Consider the following 16,001-nt stretch of genomic DNA (forward strand, 5'->3'; position numbering starts at 1 on the left):
TGCAGGAGCGGGCTGGGCTCAGAAGGCAGCAAGTGCCTCGCGGGGATCTTCTCCCAGGCAGAGGCGGCTGGGGGCCAGGGCTCGCGATCCCTGGGGGAAGCGGGGAGCCTGCCGGCCTCCCACATCGAGACCAGGGCCGCGAAGGAGGGGTGGCTGGCAGGAGACCTCTGCCTTTGGCCAGACAGAGCCTTGACAGCCTGCTCTTGCACCTCATCACTCCCCATCTGTGCTTCTTGCAGCTCCCAGCCATCCACCAACCACGGCTCCAGCCCTCGAGCGATTCACCATCAACTTCACCATCACCAATCTCCCCTACAATTCCGACCTGGCGACTCCTGACTCGGCAAAGTTCAACACTACGCGGAGAGTCATGGCCACCTTGGTAAGCGGCCTCCCGCACAGCAATGGCCGTGCCCCCGGTGGCCCCAGAAGCTTGGGCGGACTGCAGGGAGACGGCCAGGGCTTAAGTGTGAAACCTCTCTTCTCGGCAGCTCGACCGCCTTCTGAAGGAAAGCAGCATTGGCCCCGCTTTCCTTGGATGTGAAACGACAGCCTTCAGGTATGGGTCGCACCAGAGCGTCCCTTTGCAGGTCTCACGAACCAACCAGGGGGCCCCTCACGCTCCTGCTCTGCTGCAGCCTAGACCACGGAGGCATGGCCTTCTCCCTGTACCCTCCTGCCTTAGGGCAGTGACGGCGTAGCCCCAGGACAACTCCACAGCCCTGCCTGGCCCCGTGCTTCCTGAACAGCCCCAGGGCCTTAGTGGAGGCAGCAGAGCAGTGGCCGGCCACCACGCATGCACGCACGGCTTGGGAGCGCAGAGCTCGCGTTCCCGCGCAGGGACGGCTGCAGAAGCCCCAAGGCCTGGCCTTGCAGCGAGAGGGCGCAGAGGAGGGGTGCTCAGGCACGGCGCTCTGTTTTCCAGGCCAGTGAGGCAAGGGGACGACACGGGGGTGGACACCGTCTGCGCCTACAGGAAGGAGCCCTCCGCCCCGCCCTTGGACAGGATGGGCCTTTACCACGAAGTGAGCAACAAGACCAGAGGCATCACGCAGCTGGGCCCCTACAGCCTGGACAAGGACAGCCTCTACATCAACCGTGATTAGTTTTTTCTTTTTTTCATGTTTTACTCTATACTTAGATATATTTATTATATTTTAGATTTCATTTCTTGTTGTATTTTTGCAAATATTCAATATTTCTAAATTATTCTTTTCCCCCTACTATTTTTTGTGTGCTTTCAGTCCCCCTCATTCTTTTTTTTTTTCCTGCTGTGTTTTACACATTATTTCCTGCAGTGGCCTATACTTCCTCTCTTTCATATCTGTTCCTATTTTATTTAGTATATTAACCTCTTTACAATATACTTTATTTTCAGCTATTTTTAGTACTCTCACTTCTCCTCCCTTTTTTTGTGGGTTTTTTTTGTGTGCCTCACTCTCCCTTTCCTTCTGTTTATCTTTAACGAACATGTTCTTTCATTTCAGAGTACAATGAAGCACATCTTTTGTCAGGTAAATCTATAATTTTTTTTATAATCTGAATAGAAACCTGTAGTATCTTATGTTAATGTTGGCATGTATCATATTTTGTCCAATAGTGACAGTGTGTTTCTTCCAGAAAGAAATATAAGTACAACTATGTTGGGGGTTTTTATATTATTGTCTTCCTCCTCCTTTGTATAAGATAAAAGTTAATTCCCATTTATCTTTCACATTTTCTTGGGTTGTGCTTCCAGGTACAGCTATATCTTCTGGAACTGGGCATTTCACAGTGAATTTCACCATAACTAATCTCCAGTACTCTAATAGTCTCGGAAATCCATATTCTGCCAAATTTAGTGCTACAGCAAGAGTCTTGACTGCTCTGGTTAGTGTTATATAGTCCTTTTTTTCTTTTCTTTGTGATCTTGTGGTCTTCTAAATATGGTTAACTTGTAAAACATTCTTTTTCAGCTCAATCAACTGTTCAACGAGTCTAGTATTCATTCTGTGTATACAGGCTGCAAAATGACAGCTTTCAGGTAAGCATAATTATTTAGCTTTAGAAAATGGGGGGGTTCATGATTTTGTATGATACACAAATAGATCCTTATCCCTTAATTCACTTTTACATCTTTTCATTTATCACCTGATTCAAGAAACCCAAGAAATCATTACACTTTTTTTCAACTGTTTCTTCATGAATTTACTTGAATTCATACTTGCATCATCTGAAAGGTCAATTATATTCTCACCATTTTGATAACAAACATGAAAGACATCACTGGAAAAAAAATATTTTTTTTTTCTACCTGGCATTATTGTTGAATTAAATAAAAAGCCCATGAGTATGTATCATGAATTTTGAATTCTGGAACAGAACAGGATATATCCTAATTTTCCTAGACCTGCACAAAAAATTGAAGACACTGGAGTAGATGCTGTGTGTACCTACAAAACAGATTCTACTGCTTCCCAGTTTGATCGAGTGATTGTTTACCAAGAAGTAAGGAACAAGACAAATGGCATCACCAACTTAGGAATCTACAGCCTGGACCAGGAAAGCCTGTATATCAATGGTAAAGTGTTGATTTCCATGTGGATGTGGGGATATTCATTGGCTAATAGTACATAGCTGTCTTGTATTTAAGCACAGTAATGACTAGTGTGCAGATGGAATAGCATTTGCAACATGTATACTCAGGCTCAACCTATGTGCTAGATAATTCACAAAACTCCATCATCTGCACAAATCCTCCTCAAACTAGCTCCTTTTACCTTCAGAGGCTTTTCATTGTCAGTAGCAGCTTTTTAAAAAATTTTAAATAACATCTGATAAATTACCAAAACATGCAAAGCAGTATATAAATCATTAAAAGTAAAGGCAACTAGTTTCAGCACAAATTGGGAACCTTCCTCCATCATTTACAATGGAGCTTTCTTCAAAATAACATGTTGCTGCAATAGTTTAAGTGACTGCTCAGAAGCAGCAAATCTATTATCCTTCTGTGACATTGTTCACCTATACAAATATCCAATTCAACTATTGCCTCATTAGTAGCATAATTCATTACTACTTTGTCCTTTCTCCTTCCAGATTACCATGAAGCCCATCTCATGCCTTGTAAGTACTTCTAAGTAATTAAAAAGCCATAATGCCTTAAGTGACAATATACAAGATAGAGATTAATGCCAATTCAGATACCTTCTCTTTTTTTAGCCTTTTAATAGAACTAGAAGTGAAAATAAGGTGCAGACATCTAACAGTGAGAGGAATTAAATACTAAGCACTATCGGTATCAATGTCTCAGGAAGCATTTGAATTAGATCAGGATTACACAGGAGGTCAGAGGAGACTGCGTCAGGAGACCTGTTTGCAGAAACACAGAATCACACTCTTGGTAGGCTAAAGGGTAATTGATGTTGACATGCAATTCAGTCTTTCCTAAGAGTAACACTACAAGTAAACAGAATCTGAGGTTGAAAAAGCTAGACTGTCAGGCCAGTGTGGTTAAATAACATCAGGTTTTGTACCCTACAGTGTAAAAGGGGAGATGGGGGTAACCTCAGCTCCTAAGATGAAGTGGTCAGGTACCTGTTTACAGCCTGCTCAGCTACAACTGGCCTTCTGTAGGAATCTGGATCAGCTGGAGAGCCCTCATCTGCTCCACAGCTGTATGCCCTATGCTGTTGCTGGCATCATCATTCCATACTGAGCTGTTCAGTGTAGTGCCTATCCATTCCAACTGATAGGAGCTTCTTTATCCCTGGCTTTAGTAGGTTCATGAGTATTTCTTTTCTTGTTGCAACAAATTTTGTCCTTTTCTTGCAGCAACATCTCCAGCTCCTCCTCTTGCAACAGAGGGACATTTCACAGTGAACTTCACTGTGACCAATCTCCTCTACACATCAGCATTAGGAAATTCAAATTCTAAAAAATTCATTGCTACAAAAAAAACTCTGGCATACTTGGTGAGTGTCAGTCAGGTTCCTCTTGTGGCTATGTTCTTGTTGGTTTTATTATTTATTCACTGTGACTTATCAATTGCTTTTTTCTTGGCAGCTTGATCATGTTCTCAAGAACAGCAGCAGTAGCCCTGCTTACACTGGATGTACAGTGGTGGTACTAAGGTAGGCACATCCTGGAAGCATTATAAAAGACAAGGGCAATTCAAATTGTGTCTGACAATAGGATTATGCAGAAATCTTTGCATGTAATTCCTTCCTCATCCTGTTTCCTCCTGGCCTGGTAGAGCATGTTAAGTTACAGAGTGCCAAGTAGAATTACACCTCATTTATGATCCCTTTGTGATGGGGTGGTTATTACATAATTTCTTCAATTTCTTCTGTTCGTGCTTGCATTGATCTCACACCAATTTCACACTAGATGAAAAGGGTAATCTGACTAATTTTAAATGCATTTGTTAGATAGGAGTGCTGTTCCAATTGTATAAAGCAGCATAATACTAAATTTCCAGAATTTGAGGGCATTCTTTCATTCAGTAACATCATTTTACCGTATTTTAAGGCAAAATCCAATTCTATGGTAGTGCACAAGCCAACTCAAATGCACAGAAGCATCATTCAGGCCTGTAAACGTGTGTGGTTTTCCAGGTCTGCAAAGAACAGAGAGGGCACTGCCGTGGATGCAGTCTGCACATACAGACCCAGTGCTACCACTGCTGAATTCGACCGAATCAAAGTCTATCGTGAGTTCAGCAAGATGACAGCTAGCTGCACTGAGCTAGGACCCTACCAGCTGGATGCAGCAAGTTTTTATGTTAGCGGTAAGTGGCCAAGCTGATGTCAGGAGAGAATCTTCTCCTGACTGTTAATTTGTTATCAGGAGAAATTGAGTTACTACATAACTACAGAAGCAACAAAACCTGGGGAGCAAAAGCAAATGCTAACCAAGGCTGAGGAGCCACTGTCACTGCCTTTGCACCTTGATATTCCTTTGAACTAATTAACTTAGCCAAATACAACATGTCATATCATAATACACCATAGGTCATTCTCCAGAAAAGCTAAAGATCCACCTCTCAAGGTACACTATGGAATGCGTTCCCCTGCAGAGGAACAGCACTGGAACTGGACACCACTTGACAAAAATCATACTTAAATTGTCAATGTAGAAGTTAAATTGGATTTAGGGAATGGGTAGATTCCCTCTCAACATCCCTAAAGAAGGGAGAATTCTGTGCACTGCTCTAAGAAAAGCAGCAGCTTGCCAACAACATACAGCAGTGTAAATGTGCATTTGTGCCTAGACAGTCATCAAATCAGTCTTTCCTAGTAAATGTTTACACAGGATCTCTCAGACAAAAACAATTCAAGTTCTGTATTCCACTGTGTGCCAGACCTTCCAAAGTGTAAGCCAGTTTCTCAAATACTGTCCTTTTTCTTCCCCACAGGTTATAATGAACTGCAGCCTGGACTATGTAAGTACCTTTAACAGCAATTGAGGGCAAGATTTTGCTAGTTAGCAACAGCTTAAAAAAAAAAAGGGAAGTTGCACTAACCAAGAGCACTACTAGACTTATAAAAGAGCGTTAAGAGAATTTTGGAGCCTGTTAGGGAACTGCAGCTGCTATGACCCTGAAGCCAACTAGAATATCTGAGAATTTTTCTTACAGTGCTTTTTCTAAGGATGATGATCATAAATTGTATTTTCAAGCAATAATTTGCCTTCCTTGTTACAGCTGTTGATCAAAGCACACAACCTCCATCACTGGCAGTGAGGAACTTCACATTGAATTTCACTATAACCAACCTCCAGTTCACTACAGATCTGGCAATGCCAAATTCTAAAAAATTCAAGTCAATGGAAAGAGTCATGTACCATTATGTAAGTTTGGCAAAATGATGCCCTGCTTGGGCACAGTTCTTTTAGTATCTCTAATCTTTCTTTTGCCATGAAGTTTTACTTAAATGTTATTATTAAATTTCTAGGTTGACCCTTTACTCCAAAAAAGCAGCATCGGCCCTAATTATATTGGCTGCAAAGTAACCGCTTTCAGGTAAGAGCCATATCTGGGAAAAGTCTGCATCACCTGCTTCTTAAAAAATTGCCTCCCATTTCTCAGCTTTCAACACATCTGAGTGGTTTTCTTATATGGTGGCAATGTCTTCGAGTGGTTTTCGTTACACATCTTTGATCATGTACTAAGACTTAAGATTGACTTCTCAATAATGGCTAAAACATCCTAAACCAATGCCTCATCTCCTAGGTCAAAGGAGGACAGGGATGACACAGGAGTAGATGTCATCTGCAGCTATAGAGATGAGCCTTCAGATCCCAAGTTCCACAGAGAGAAAGTTTACCATGAGCTGAGCAATATGACAAATGGTATCACCAAGCTGGGACACTACAGCCTTAACAGCCAGAGCCTCTACATTAATGGTAACAAAACCACCTCAAGGTGACACAGACTATTTTGAAATGAGAATGAAGAGGATCAAATACACCTCAAAGCAGATAAAAAGTAGAGGGGACAAAAAAACCCCGGAGTCACTAAGTTAAAACAGTCATGAATTTAGTAACCATGATCCTGAATCTTTTGTGATAAAAACATGTGATTAGTGCTGCTGATACATTCTTGGATTATTTTCCTAATAATTGTCCATTTGTTTTTCAGATTACAATGAACTGCATAGTCTGTCATGTAAGTGTAATGTTAAAAACAGATACATGTTAAAGCTATTCAAAGGCATAAGATGATTTTGTTTCCCCCTGATTTGGGGGTGCTCATAATATTGCAAAGTAACTTGAAGCATGTGATCATGTTCATATGTTTTTCTGCTCTAAATGTAAAGAAAAATAACAACAGTACTGTCTAGGTCTTATGAAGACCCTGTTCTTATTTTATCTATGTAATTTTTGTTCTCTCTTATAGTGGTGAAGCCAACCACCACACAAAGCCCAGGACCAATAATGGAGCAATTCACACTGAACTTCACCATAACCAACCTCAGGTTCACAACAGACCTAGGGACACCAAATTCTGCTAAATTCAATTCTACTGAGAAAATAATGCAACATTATGTAAGCCAAAGTCACATATGTTTTTTACTGAAATCAGCCAGTATTTTGGGTTTCCCATACTCAAAGACCTTTCCTTGTCAGATTGACCCCCTGCTTCAGAAGAGCAGCATTGGCCCCTATTTCACTGGCTGCAAAGTAACAGGATTCAGGTGAGCAATACAGCTGAAAGATTAACTTTCAACTTTAGCAAATGGATTTCCTTATGTTTGACTGACTTTAGTAACAGTTCTTTTCCTTTTTCAAGAAATCAGTATCATCATAGTAAAAGTTCTATGCACTTTTGTATGATCCTTATCTTAAAAAAGCCTTTTTCTTTGTAATACCATGTCTTAGTAATTCCTGCAGTTCATTTGAGAACTGTGGACAGATTTTAATAGTTTGGGGATTTTTTTAATCACATCAGAAAAAAAACCAAACATTTTTTGGAATAACTAACAGAACCTTCATGATACTCAATTCCTCAGGTCAGTGAGGAATACAGATAACACAGGAGTAGACACCATCTGCAGCTATGGAAATGGCTCCCAAGTGCCCAAGTTTGACCAAGCTAAGGTCTACCAAGAATTAAGGAACATGACAAATGGCATCACCAAATTAGGAATCTATAACCTGGACAACAAGAGCCTCTATATCAATGGCAAGTGCTTGATTTTTCTCATTCCTCCAGGCACTAGAGAAATTTGGAATCACCTTAGGTCCTAGGGGTCACTTCAATGTAAAAAAAAATCTGACCTTAAGGAAAAGGTGGTCCTACTCAATTTTACTGCATAACTTATATTCATGAGATGAAGTGTATGCTTCCAACAACATTTTCACATAGACCTTTTTGAAGATTTTAATTTCTATAATACATTGAAGAATGACATTATTTTAGTCAACCTCAGTCATTCACCTGCATATGAGCATTTCACCTGACTTCTATCCCACCAGTATTTAATTTAATCAGTAGCACATGTATTTTCTCATTGTAGTCTTTGCTATTATAAAAGCACCTTTGTCTGGTTAAGCAGTAGGTTGTTTAATAGATTCACACCCTTGGGGACTGGTTCTGATGATTCATTCCCAAGTCATCCATTTAATCATCCCCTTTTCTCTTTCATTCTTTTAAGTGTATAGGTCTCTTACATAATGCTTCTCTTGCATTTCCTTTCCAGGTTACAATGAACCACTTGAGAGATCATGTAAGTATTTTGCCAAACTCATTCCAAGGAAAGCTATCAAAGGAGTGGTGCACTCAGAAAATAAGAGGGGAAGAGATTCTTCAGAGTAGCCTTGGAGTGTGCTAGGATTGGGAATGTTTTTGAAAGCAAAGATAGCTTTTTGTATAGTAAGATCATAATCCTTTTCCCCTTCGATTATAGCTCCGAGCATAACTACTGCACCAAGCCCAACATCCAGGCATTTCACACTGAATTTCACCTTGACCAACCTCCAGTACACAGCAGATCTGGATGCACCAAGTTCCCCCAAATTCATTTCCACAGTAAAAGTTATCAACCATTATGTAAGTCTGGCTCTGGTTTAGCCCATTTTGTGTTACAGTGGTTACATGCGTTCAAGTTCTCAGTTGTACTTTCTTTTTTTGACAGATTGACCCTCTTTTCAAAAGCAGCAGCATAAGCTCTGTGTACACAGGATGTAAAGTGATGAGATTTAGGTAAGATTCCTGAAAGTACAATTAACCATTTCTTTATCTGCTGTTATACACCTTACATTTGCATAAGTTATCATAGTTATTCTGATGCCAGAAAACATAAGCCAATGACACCTCCCTGTTCATTCATGATTTTCTTTCTGGTAAAATTACTTTGTCTTTAAGTGTCATTGCCACAATTCTTGAGAATCTGCTGAAAGATACAGGAGCCCAATTGCACTCATAGGTTTCAGTGCCTGTTGTTCTAGTCATACAAATTACACAGGGTGTTCTGTAAGCATCACAGTGTCCTAAAAAAACATGTCTGATATTTTTACTTAGGTCTGGGAGAGACAGGGATGACACAGGCATAGATGCTGTCTGCAGCTACAAAAATGATATCAGCCTTGCCAGGTTTGACAGAGAAAAGGTTTATCATGAGCTGAGCACCATGACAAATGGTGCCACCAAACTGGGTCACTACAGCCTAGAGAAGAACAGCCTGTATGTCAATGGTAAGCATCTGTGAACAGTATCTAAATATGGTTTGGGGATCACTTGGAGATCATTCCTCATTCTTCCACTCCATTGGGTCTTGAGCACTAATGAACTTCTCCTTTGATTTGTTGGTATTCCGTAGGTTTTGACAGTGACAAAAATCAATCCAGCATATTGCCATTCTAGAAGCATTTCCATCCCTTAAATCATACAAATTCCTGGAGAATGTTGTTGTTACATTATATAATCTGAACAGGGACATACCTATATTGTTTTTGTGGTATGGATAGATCTGATGTAAAAATAAGTACACTCTACCTTTTTTATTTAGGTTTCCCCCTCACGGACACAGCTATCACCAGAAAGCCTTTCCTGACTGAAGCTCCAGCTAAATTGGTCTACAGACTGAGCTTTAGAATAGTCAATGAAAATCTAACTAACCCAGACTCTCAGTCTCCAGAATACAAAGCAGCAGTGGAAAGCATCAGTAACAAGGTAAGGAGCTGCAGCTCAACTACCATCATGTCTGCACAGGTCAATTTTTGCAGCAACTGCCATAGATTTTTTTTAATTAAAAAAATCAACATTTGGGAACAAAAATTTCTAGAATCTAAAAGATGAGATCACCCTTCATGTCACTTGATTTTATTATGTTACATGTGATCTTAAAACAACATACATTACAAAATGCAAGAGGTTTGGGTCATCTGTTAAATACACATTCAGCATTTCAGTCCCATCTCTAGAAGTGTATACAAATCTCTACCAACTCAGGTCAGCACATACATAATTCATTGCTCAGAATCCAACACATTCTCTTCAGCACCAATCTACCAACATATAGATAAAACCTTAATTAGGTCAGTTTTGCTTTTTAGACGAGGATGTAGCATTCCATACTTTGAGTTCTGAGTCTGTGCTGCAAAATGTGGCTCACGATGACAGCTGTCAGTCAGCAGGTTGTGCTGTTTAACACTGGCAGCTCACTCAGATAAGACAGAAAGGCTTGCCAAGCTGGAAGTCAGACTCCATCACCAGAAGGCATATTCTGAAGTAAAAAAACAACTTCCATGAAATCCAAAAACCCCAAAACTGGTGTTTCTCCAAAGTTAAAGACCCTTCTGCTGCCCTGAAGTATCAACCATGAGGCCCAGAACTCATTAATATTTAACATGACATTTTTATTTCAGATGAATCAACTATACCATCAGAGCAACCTGCGAGACCAGTTCCTGAACTGCAGTATTACAAGGCTGAGGTCTGTGATACAATCTGATTTTGTTTGAAAGGTTGCCACACCCTGGCACCATTCCCCAGTGGCCAAGTGCCATTGTCCTCTGCAGAATTCCTCCCCTCCACTCTGCTGCTGGAAATTATTTGGTTCATGCCCTAAGTCATTTCCAGACTTCCCAGCATTCAGTTTGAATATTTCCTGACTTAGTATCAACTGACATTTTTCTAAGTCTCAGTCAGAATTTCTGTAAGGTGCTCTTAAGTCTCTGAATATCCAGGTAATTACCATCAACAATCTTACCTCTTAATGAGGACCAAATAACGGCCCTGCAACCTCTGCCCTCCTCCCAACTTGGACTCCACTAGGTTTTAAAAGTAGGCTTCAGATATAGCTGTAATGTCCTACTCCAGATGGGAAGAAGCTTGGACAAGGGACCCTCACACATGGCAAAAGCTTTTTTTTTTTTTAAAAAGTGCTGATCATTGCATGCATGCAGTTCACAGAGAGAAGAGGTAGTGGTATTTAATTTGCTGTCCCTGGCCAAAGGAAAAGCCCAAAACAGCCTGTTCCAGGTTTCTAAACAGCACCACATTAGCTTAAAACACTTCACACTCAGAATAGCAGGAACCCTTTAGGAAATCCTTTCCCACGTGAAGTTTTATGATCGGCATATTTATCTCAGAACATCTGTTTCTCTGTCTACAGGTCTGGATCCATAGTGGTCGACTGCAAGTGCTTCTTCCAGCCAGAGCCCAGCATCAACAGGGCTGTGGTTGAAAGGGCTTTTCAGGATGGCACTTTAAATACAACTGGACTATGGCTGGGGAGCAGTTACCAGCTGCAAGGATTCTCAGTAGAGAGTATGTAGAGCTCAGATCACTGCTGCCCAGTTTCCACCCAGATCATCCCACTTTGCCATAGCATACTCAGAATTCCCCAAATTCTGGTTTATTGGGGGGGGGGTGTGTCAGTAACATGGAAATAAATCTACATTATCCAAGTTGAATCACTGAACTCAGGTCAAAGTTGGGCTGGTCCTTTGCCACATTCAGTCTGTGTAGTCCTTTAGACCTCAATGGCTTAAGGTGTTAATGTTAAATAATAAGAAAATGAACTGGTAACTACTCACCATAACTTCACACATTAGAAATAAACAGGCTTTTAGCTTTTCAAATGTACAACTTCCAAAGAAATGACTGGCCTGGTACATTGCTAAAGGACTGATTTAAAGGGTAGACTGGGAATTTGTTATCAGACCCAAATGCAACTCAAGTTCTCTTTATCTATTAAAACTTAATAAAACTTAGGTTTTCCCAGCAAAAAGTCTGCAGATCAATGCTGCTTCACAGAAAAGCCTCTGTTTTTCTCTGCTAGAATTTATCTTGACCTTTTCTCTCAATTTCCAGGCTTGGAACTAGCAATTGAGGCAGCAACTTACAAAACACCCCTCAAGTCTGGAAAAGAAAACTTCCAATTAAGCTTCAGAATCTCCAACCTTCCCTACTCCCCAGAACTGCAGGATTCCAGGTCACAGATGTACCAAGTGAACAAAGAGAAAATTGAGAAGGAGGTAAAACTAACTGTGATAGCTGGATTTCCCTGTCCAAATTAAAGATGTATTAAATGTACTCAATTTTCCTCAATTGTTTTTCTTTCCATCAGCTTGATGTATTCAGAAATAGCAGCCTGAAGGACTACTTTGCTGGTTGTACTGTTGAGAGCTTTGGGTATGTCCTGCTTCAGAAGTGTTTTGTTTTTTTTCTTGAGTCCCAGAAGAGCAGTTAGCAGAAAAGGCATTCAGAGCCACAGCATGGTGTTTATGCCTCATTGCCAACCTTTGTGCTCTGGATGACGCATAGGAGGCACCTTCATTCAACTCTGTCAGTTTTGCCTTTACCACAAAAGGTTTCTGTCCAAATGAGAGGTGGTTTTGTTTCCATGCTAGCAAAGCTATTTTCACACATAAACAATTCCAGAGTAAAAAAAACCTATGTTCTCTCATTTAGCTTATTTGAATAAGCTAGAAATCCACTGAAACACATTAGCAAAACAATCATCAGAACTGACCAGCTGGAGAGCAAAATCTACTTCTGTGTGTCTTCTCCAACACCTCTTTGGAGGAGCAAAAAAGCTGATTTACCCCTTAGAAATGCCTTGCCTGGGATTAAATCAGTGGGTGGATTTCACAAGGCTGCATGAGTTCCTGTCACATCTAGCATAAACTGCAAAAACTGATCCCTTGCTAATAAAACATTGCTTAGACATCTGCAAAGTTGAGCCTGAATCTGAACCCCTCTCCCTGCCTCTACTCAGCTCTGCTTTTTCTCCTGTCCCTTAATGACAACTCTGGCTCTCATCCTCCAGGCCTGTCCATGGGAAAGCTTACACAAGTGTTGCCTCCATCTGTAAATTCACACCGGACCCCTTCTCAGGGACTTTACAAAAGCAAAAGGTGTATGAGGAGCTGAAACGCCTGACACATGGGTTCACCAAGCTGCACCCCAGCTATGAGCTGGAAGATCAGAGTCTGATTGTTGAAGGTGAGAGCTCCCGAAGATTACTTTAAAACAAAACTAATAAACATCCCCTTAGTCACCTCCAGAGCACTCTCTCACCTGTCCCACCCTTTATTTTCAGGTTATTCTCCACTCAAAACAGATGAACAGGAGTCTGAAGGATCTGGTAAGTGGTTTTCAGGAGTAATTCACCCTGCAGCCACTGAATACTTGAAGTACAGCAAATTAGCATCACATACCTTGAAGCAGAGACTAGACCCGTGCAAGAGCCCAGAAACCTAGGGCTCTCACAAGGCTGGCAGCAAACAGCAGGGGCCAGAGCCAGCCTGAGGAAAATGGAAGTGAAGGACAGGCAAAACAATGCAATTTGGGAAGCTGTTTTGGAGCTCTGGCACTAAGAAGTTTTGATAACAAAAATCTAGCTACAGTGCTGTGAGCATAGCCACAACTCCAGAACTAACAGTAAATGGGAGGAAAAAAAACATACTCTGAACTGTTGCTTTTCCATGCACCACAAACATGCTGGCAAAAGTAACTACAGCTTTTGCTGACAACCTTAACCCTGTTCCCTTCCCCAAGAGAGTCCAGCTGGCAGCTAAGACAGAACTTTGTCTCTCTGAACATCCCTGAAACCATCAGAGGGCTCTGAGGCTGAGGTGGCATTTAAAGTTGTAGATACTCAGATCCTCATCCCATTTTACCAGAGTTTCTGTCCATCCTGTCCATCCTCACATTGCTGGGGCACATTTGCCCTGCAGCCACGGAAGGCCAGATGCTACCTTTTTGTGCCTCACCTATGCACTGTACAGTACTTTTGAACTTTGCCAGGGTGAGATGTCCCCCTCTGTCCTACATACAGGAATTCAAAAAACTCATGTGCCCTTATTTTAACTTTGCAGAGCTTCAGTTCTGGGCAATTATCCTCATCTGCATTTTTACCCTGCTTGGCTTCATTCTCCTCATCTTGTTATGCTTCCTGGTAAGTGGCCCCTTTGCTGTCCTACCTCTAGCATGACTATGGCAGTGTCCACCCATCTGGGGAGCTGCTGCAGGGACATTCAGACACATCCCCAAGAAGCCCAAGGGAAGCAGTACCTGGCACACAGGGTAACAACAAACAGCATGCCAAATCCTCCTTCAGTTACTGCCAACTCTTCCAAGGACTCATGCACAGGAGGATGGGGAAGGGTATTCACAGTCAGCTAGTACATTTCTAGGAAAGGAAGCAGTGGATCATGCATGAGATCTCTCTTTGCCAAGAGAAAAGTAAAAAACCAAAGGTAAGGCAAGCACCAAGATAACAAGCACGTTAAATTAGAGGATCTCCCACGGCATTTCTTAAACCTCTTCTCTGTCCAAATACAAGCAAAATTATCAAACTACAGATAATGGACTGCAGAAGACAACATTTTTAGTAACCTGCTAGAATCACATCCAGAATTTTGTATCCAGTGCTCTTCACACAATTGTAGCAGCCTCGCAGGGTTGTACTGCAGCTGCATACCCTTGGAAAGAGAAGAGCAGATCCTCTTCTGATACCTGGTCCTGATTTGATGGGGGAACAGCATCTTAATAGCACTGTTTCAAAAGCGGCTGTGTTTGCTTTGCACCAGCTAGAAGAGAACAGCTAAATCTACAGAGAACGTGGATTAGTGTCCTTGGAGGTTCAAGAGTAAAAACTACAGTCAGGAAGATTTAGAAGAGGAAAAATCTCAGATTCAAAACTGAGGGCTGTGCTCAGTGTCTGCCTTTAGGCAAGCATCTTATTCACAGAGCCTCTCCATCCCCACCTGGAAATGTGGTCTGGGGGCATCTAATGAAGGGCAAAGCACAGACTTGGGTTTTGTTGCCATTAACATTGTCCTTTTCCCACCAGATCATCTTCTGCCTAAGAAGAAAGTCAAATCTATACCAGGTTCAACAGGGCATGTACGGAGTGTACTTCCCACATCTGAACACGAGAAAATTGCATTGACATAACAGATGAAGTCTGTCCTCAGACTTGTTCGTCCATTGATGAAAAATGTTTACGAGTACTAGAAAAATGTTTCTTTAATAAATTATGTTTAGCATTTTCTCTTGTCTTGAGGCAAATCTTTGCACTATTACCATAACTATTTTCATACTATGGGAAACTGCCAACAGTGCAGACATTGAGGAAAATATTTTTTTAAAGCACTGCAGTATTTTATACAAATATCACACAACCAACAGAAAGTAAAGACTACCAGGAACTGCAGTTTGCAAGACTCTTCAGTGTTAATGTCAGTTTTCTGAAATAGGCATAAAATTATACTAATTTATAGATTTGGGGGGGACTGACTATTATAAAATTAAAAACTTCACCTAGATTTTAGCTTTTTCCCCAATTTATCTTTTAAAATGTAAATATCTCAAACTGATTGAAACATTTTGTCTATTTAAAATGACATCGAGAGGTTATGTAAAGATACATTGTCTGAGCATGACGCAGTCACTCTGTCTTTTGAGATTGATACTGATTTCAGTTGAATAAGTGCCACGTTTATTGCCATGAAACTATTTCCATGTATTTCCTCTGTAGCAAAACACTTTTCACCCCAAAAGAGAAAATGCTTTTGCCCTACTGAAATCCCCGAGCTTTTGCTCCTCAGTTGTCTTGGGCATCCCATAGTGCAGGGTCTGATGTTACAGGGATCAAGACCTTTCACTGCCCCTCCAGACCACCTGAGCCAGATTTGCCTGAGAACATCTGTTCACCTCAATTTTCTGCACAGCACAGGAGATGATGCTGATCTCTACGTAATTATTTGATACTATCATTAGATGAACACTCTACTGAAAGTGAAAGCACTAGAATTAGAATTAATGAAACCACAATTAGTCATTAATCCTTCCACTGCAGGCAATGTTTCCATGCAATCAAACTGGCTTTTTACTTTCAAAGTAAAACACCATGGCAGGTTGGACCAGTTCATCCCCCAGGTCAGGTTCCTCAGTGCAGAGTGAAGTTTCATACACAGAGGATTAGAAACCTGTTTGCTCAATCAAACAAAAGTTTTCAAGCATCCAATATTATGTCAGCAACATCAGATTAAAAGCTTTCACAGCTGCT

The 16,001-nt window shown here is 41.2% G+C and overlaps 1 protein-coding gene and 1 long non-coding RNA gene across 2 annotated transcripts; both read left to right on the top strand.

Moving 5' to 3' along the window:
• The first annotated feature begins 5,689 nt into the window (after nt 1-5,689).
• Nucleotides 5,690-6,384, top strand: LOC142605317 (uncharacterized). The gene is made up of 3 exons (XR_012839012.1): nt 5,690-5,829; nt 5,934-6,001; nt 6,212-6,384. It is a non-coding gene; the product is annotated as an uncharacterized LOC142605317 (long non-coding RNA).
• A 531-nt stretch (nt 6,385-6,915) lies between these two features.
• MUC16 (mucin 16, cell surface associated) lies at nt 6,916-14,984 on the top strand. Its single transcript, XM_075776271.1, has 16 exons — nt 6,916-7,026; nt 7,108-7,175; nt 7,491-7,663; nt 8,181-8,207; nt 8,388-8,530; nt 8,616-8,683; nt 9,002-9,174; nt 9,489-9,652; nt 10,348-10,415; nt 11,097-11,251; nt 11,798-11,961; nt 12,054-12,118; nt 12,756-12,931; nt 13,029-13,073; nt 13,807-13,886; nt 14,784-14,984. The coding sequence occupies exons 1-16, from the start codon at nt 6,916-6,918 to the stop codon at nt 14,880-14,882; spliced, it is 1,779 nt and encodes a 592-aa protein (XP_075632386.1). The 3' UTR covers nt 14,883-14,984.
• Nucleotides 14,985-16,001: the final 1,017 nt, after the last annotated feature.

Source organism: Balearica regulorum, chromosome 26 (genome assembly GCF_011004875.1).
Source record: "Balearica regulorum gibbericeps isolate bBalReg1 chromosome 26, bBalReg1.pri, whole genome shotgun sequence".
NCBI classification, from domain to species: Eukaryota; Metazoa; Chordata; class Aves; order Gruiformes; family Gruidae; genus Balearica; species Balearica regulorum.

Bases quoted from the DNA above. Each gene is read 5' to 3' on its own strand.
- MUC16 (XM_075776271.1), top strand. From the start codon at position 6,916: ATGGAGCAATTCACACTGAACTTCACCATAACCAACCTCAGGTTCACA. The intron at 8,208-8,387 runs GTAAGTATTTTG...CTTCGATTATAG, and splicing joins TGAACCACTTGAGAGATCAT to CTCCGAGCATAACTACTGCA. The intron at 9,175-9,488 runs GTAAGCATCTGT...TTTTTTATTTAG, and splicing joins GAACAGCCTGTATGTCAATG to GTTTCCCCCTCACGGACACA.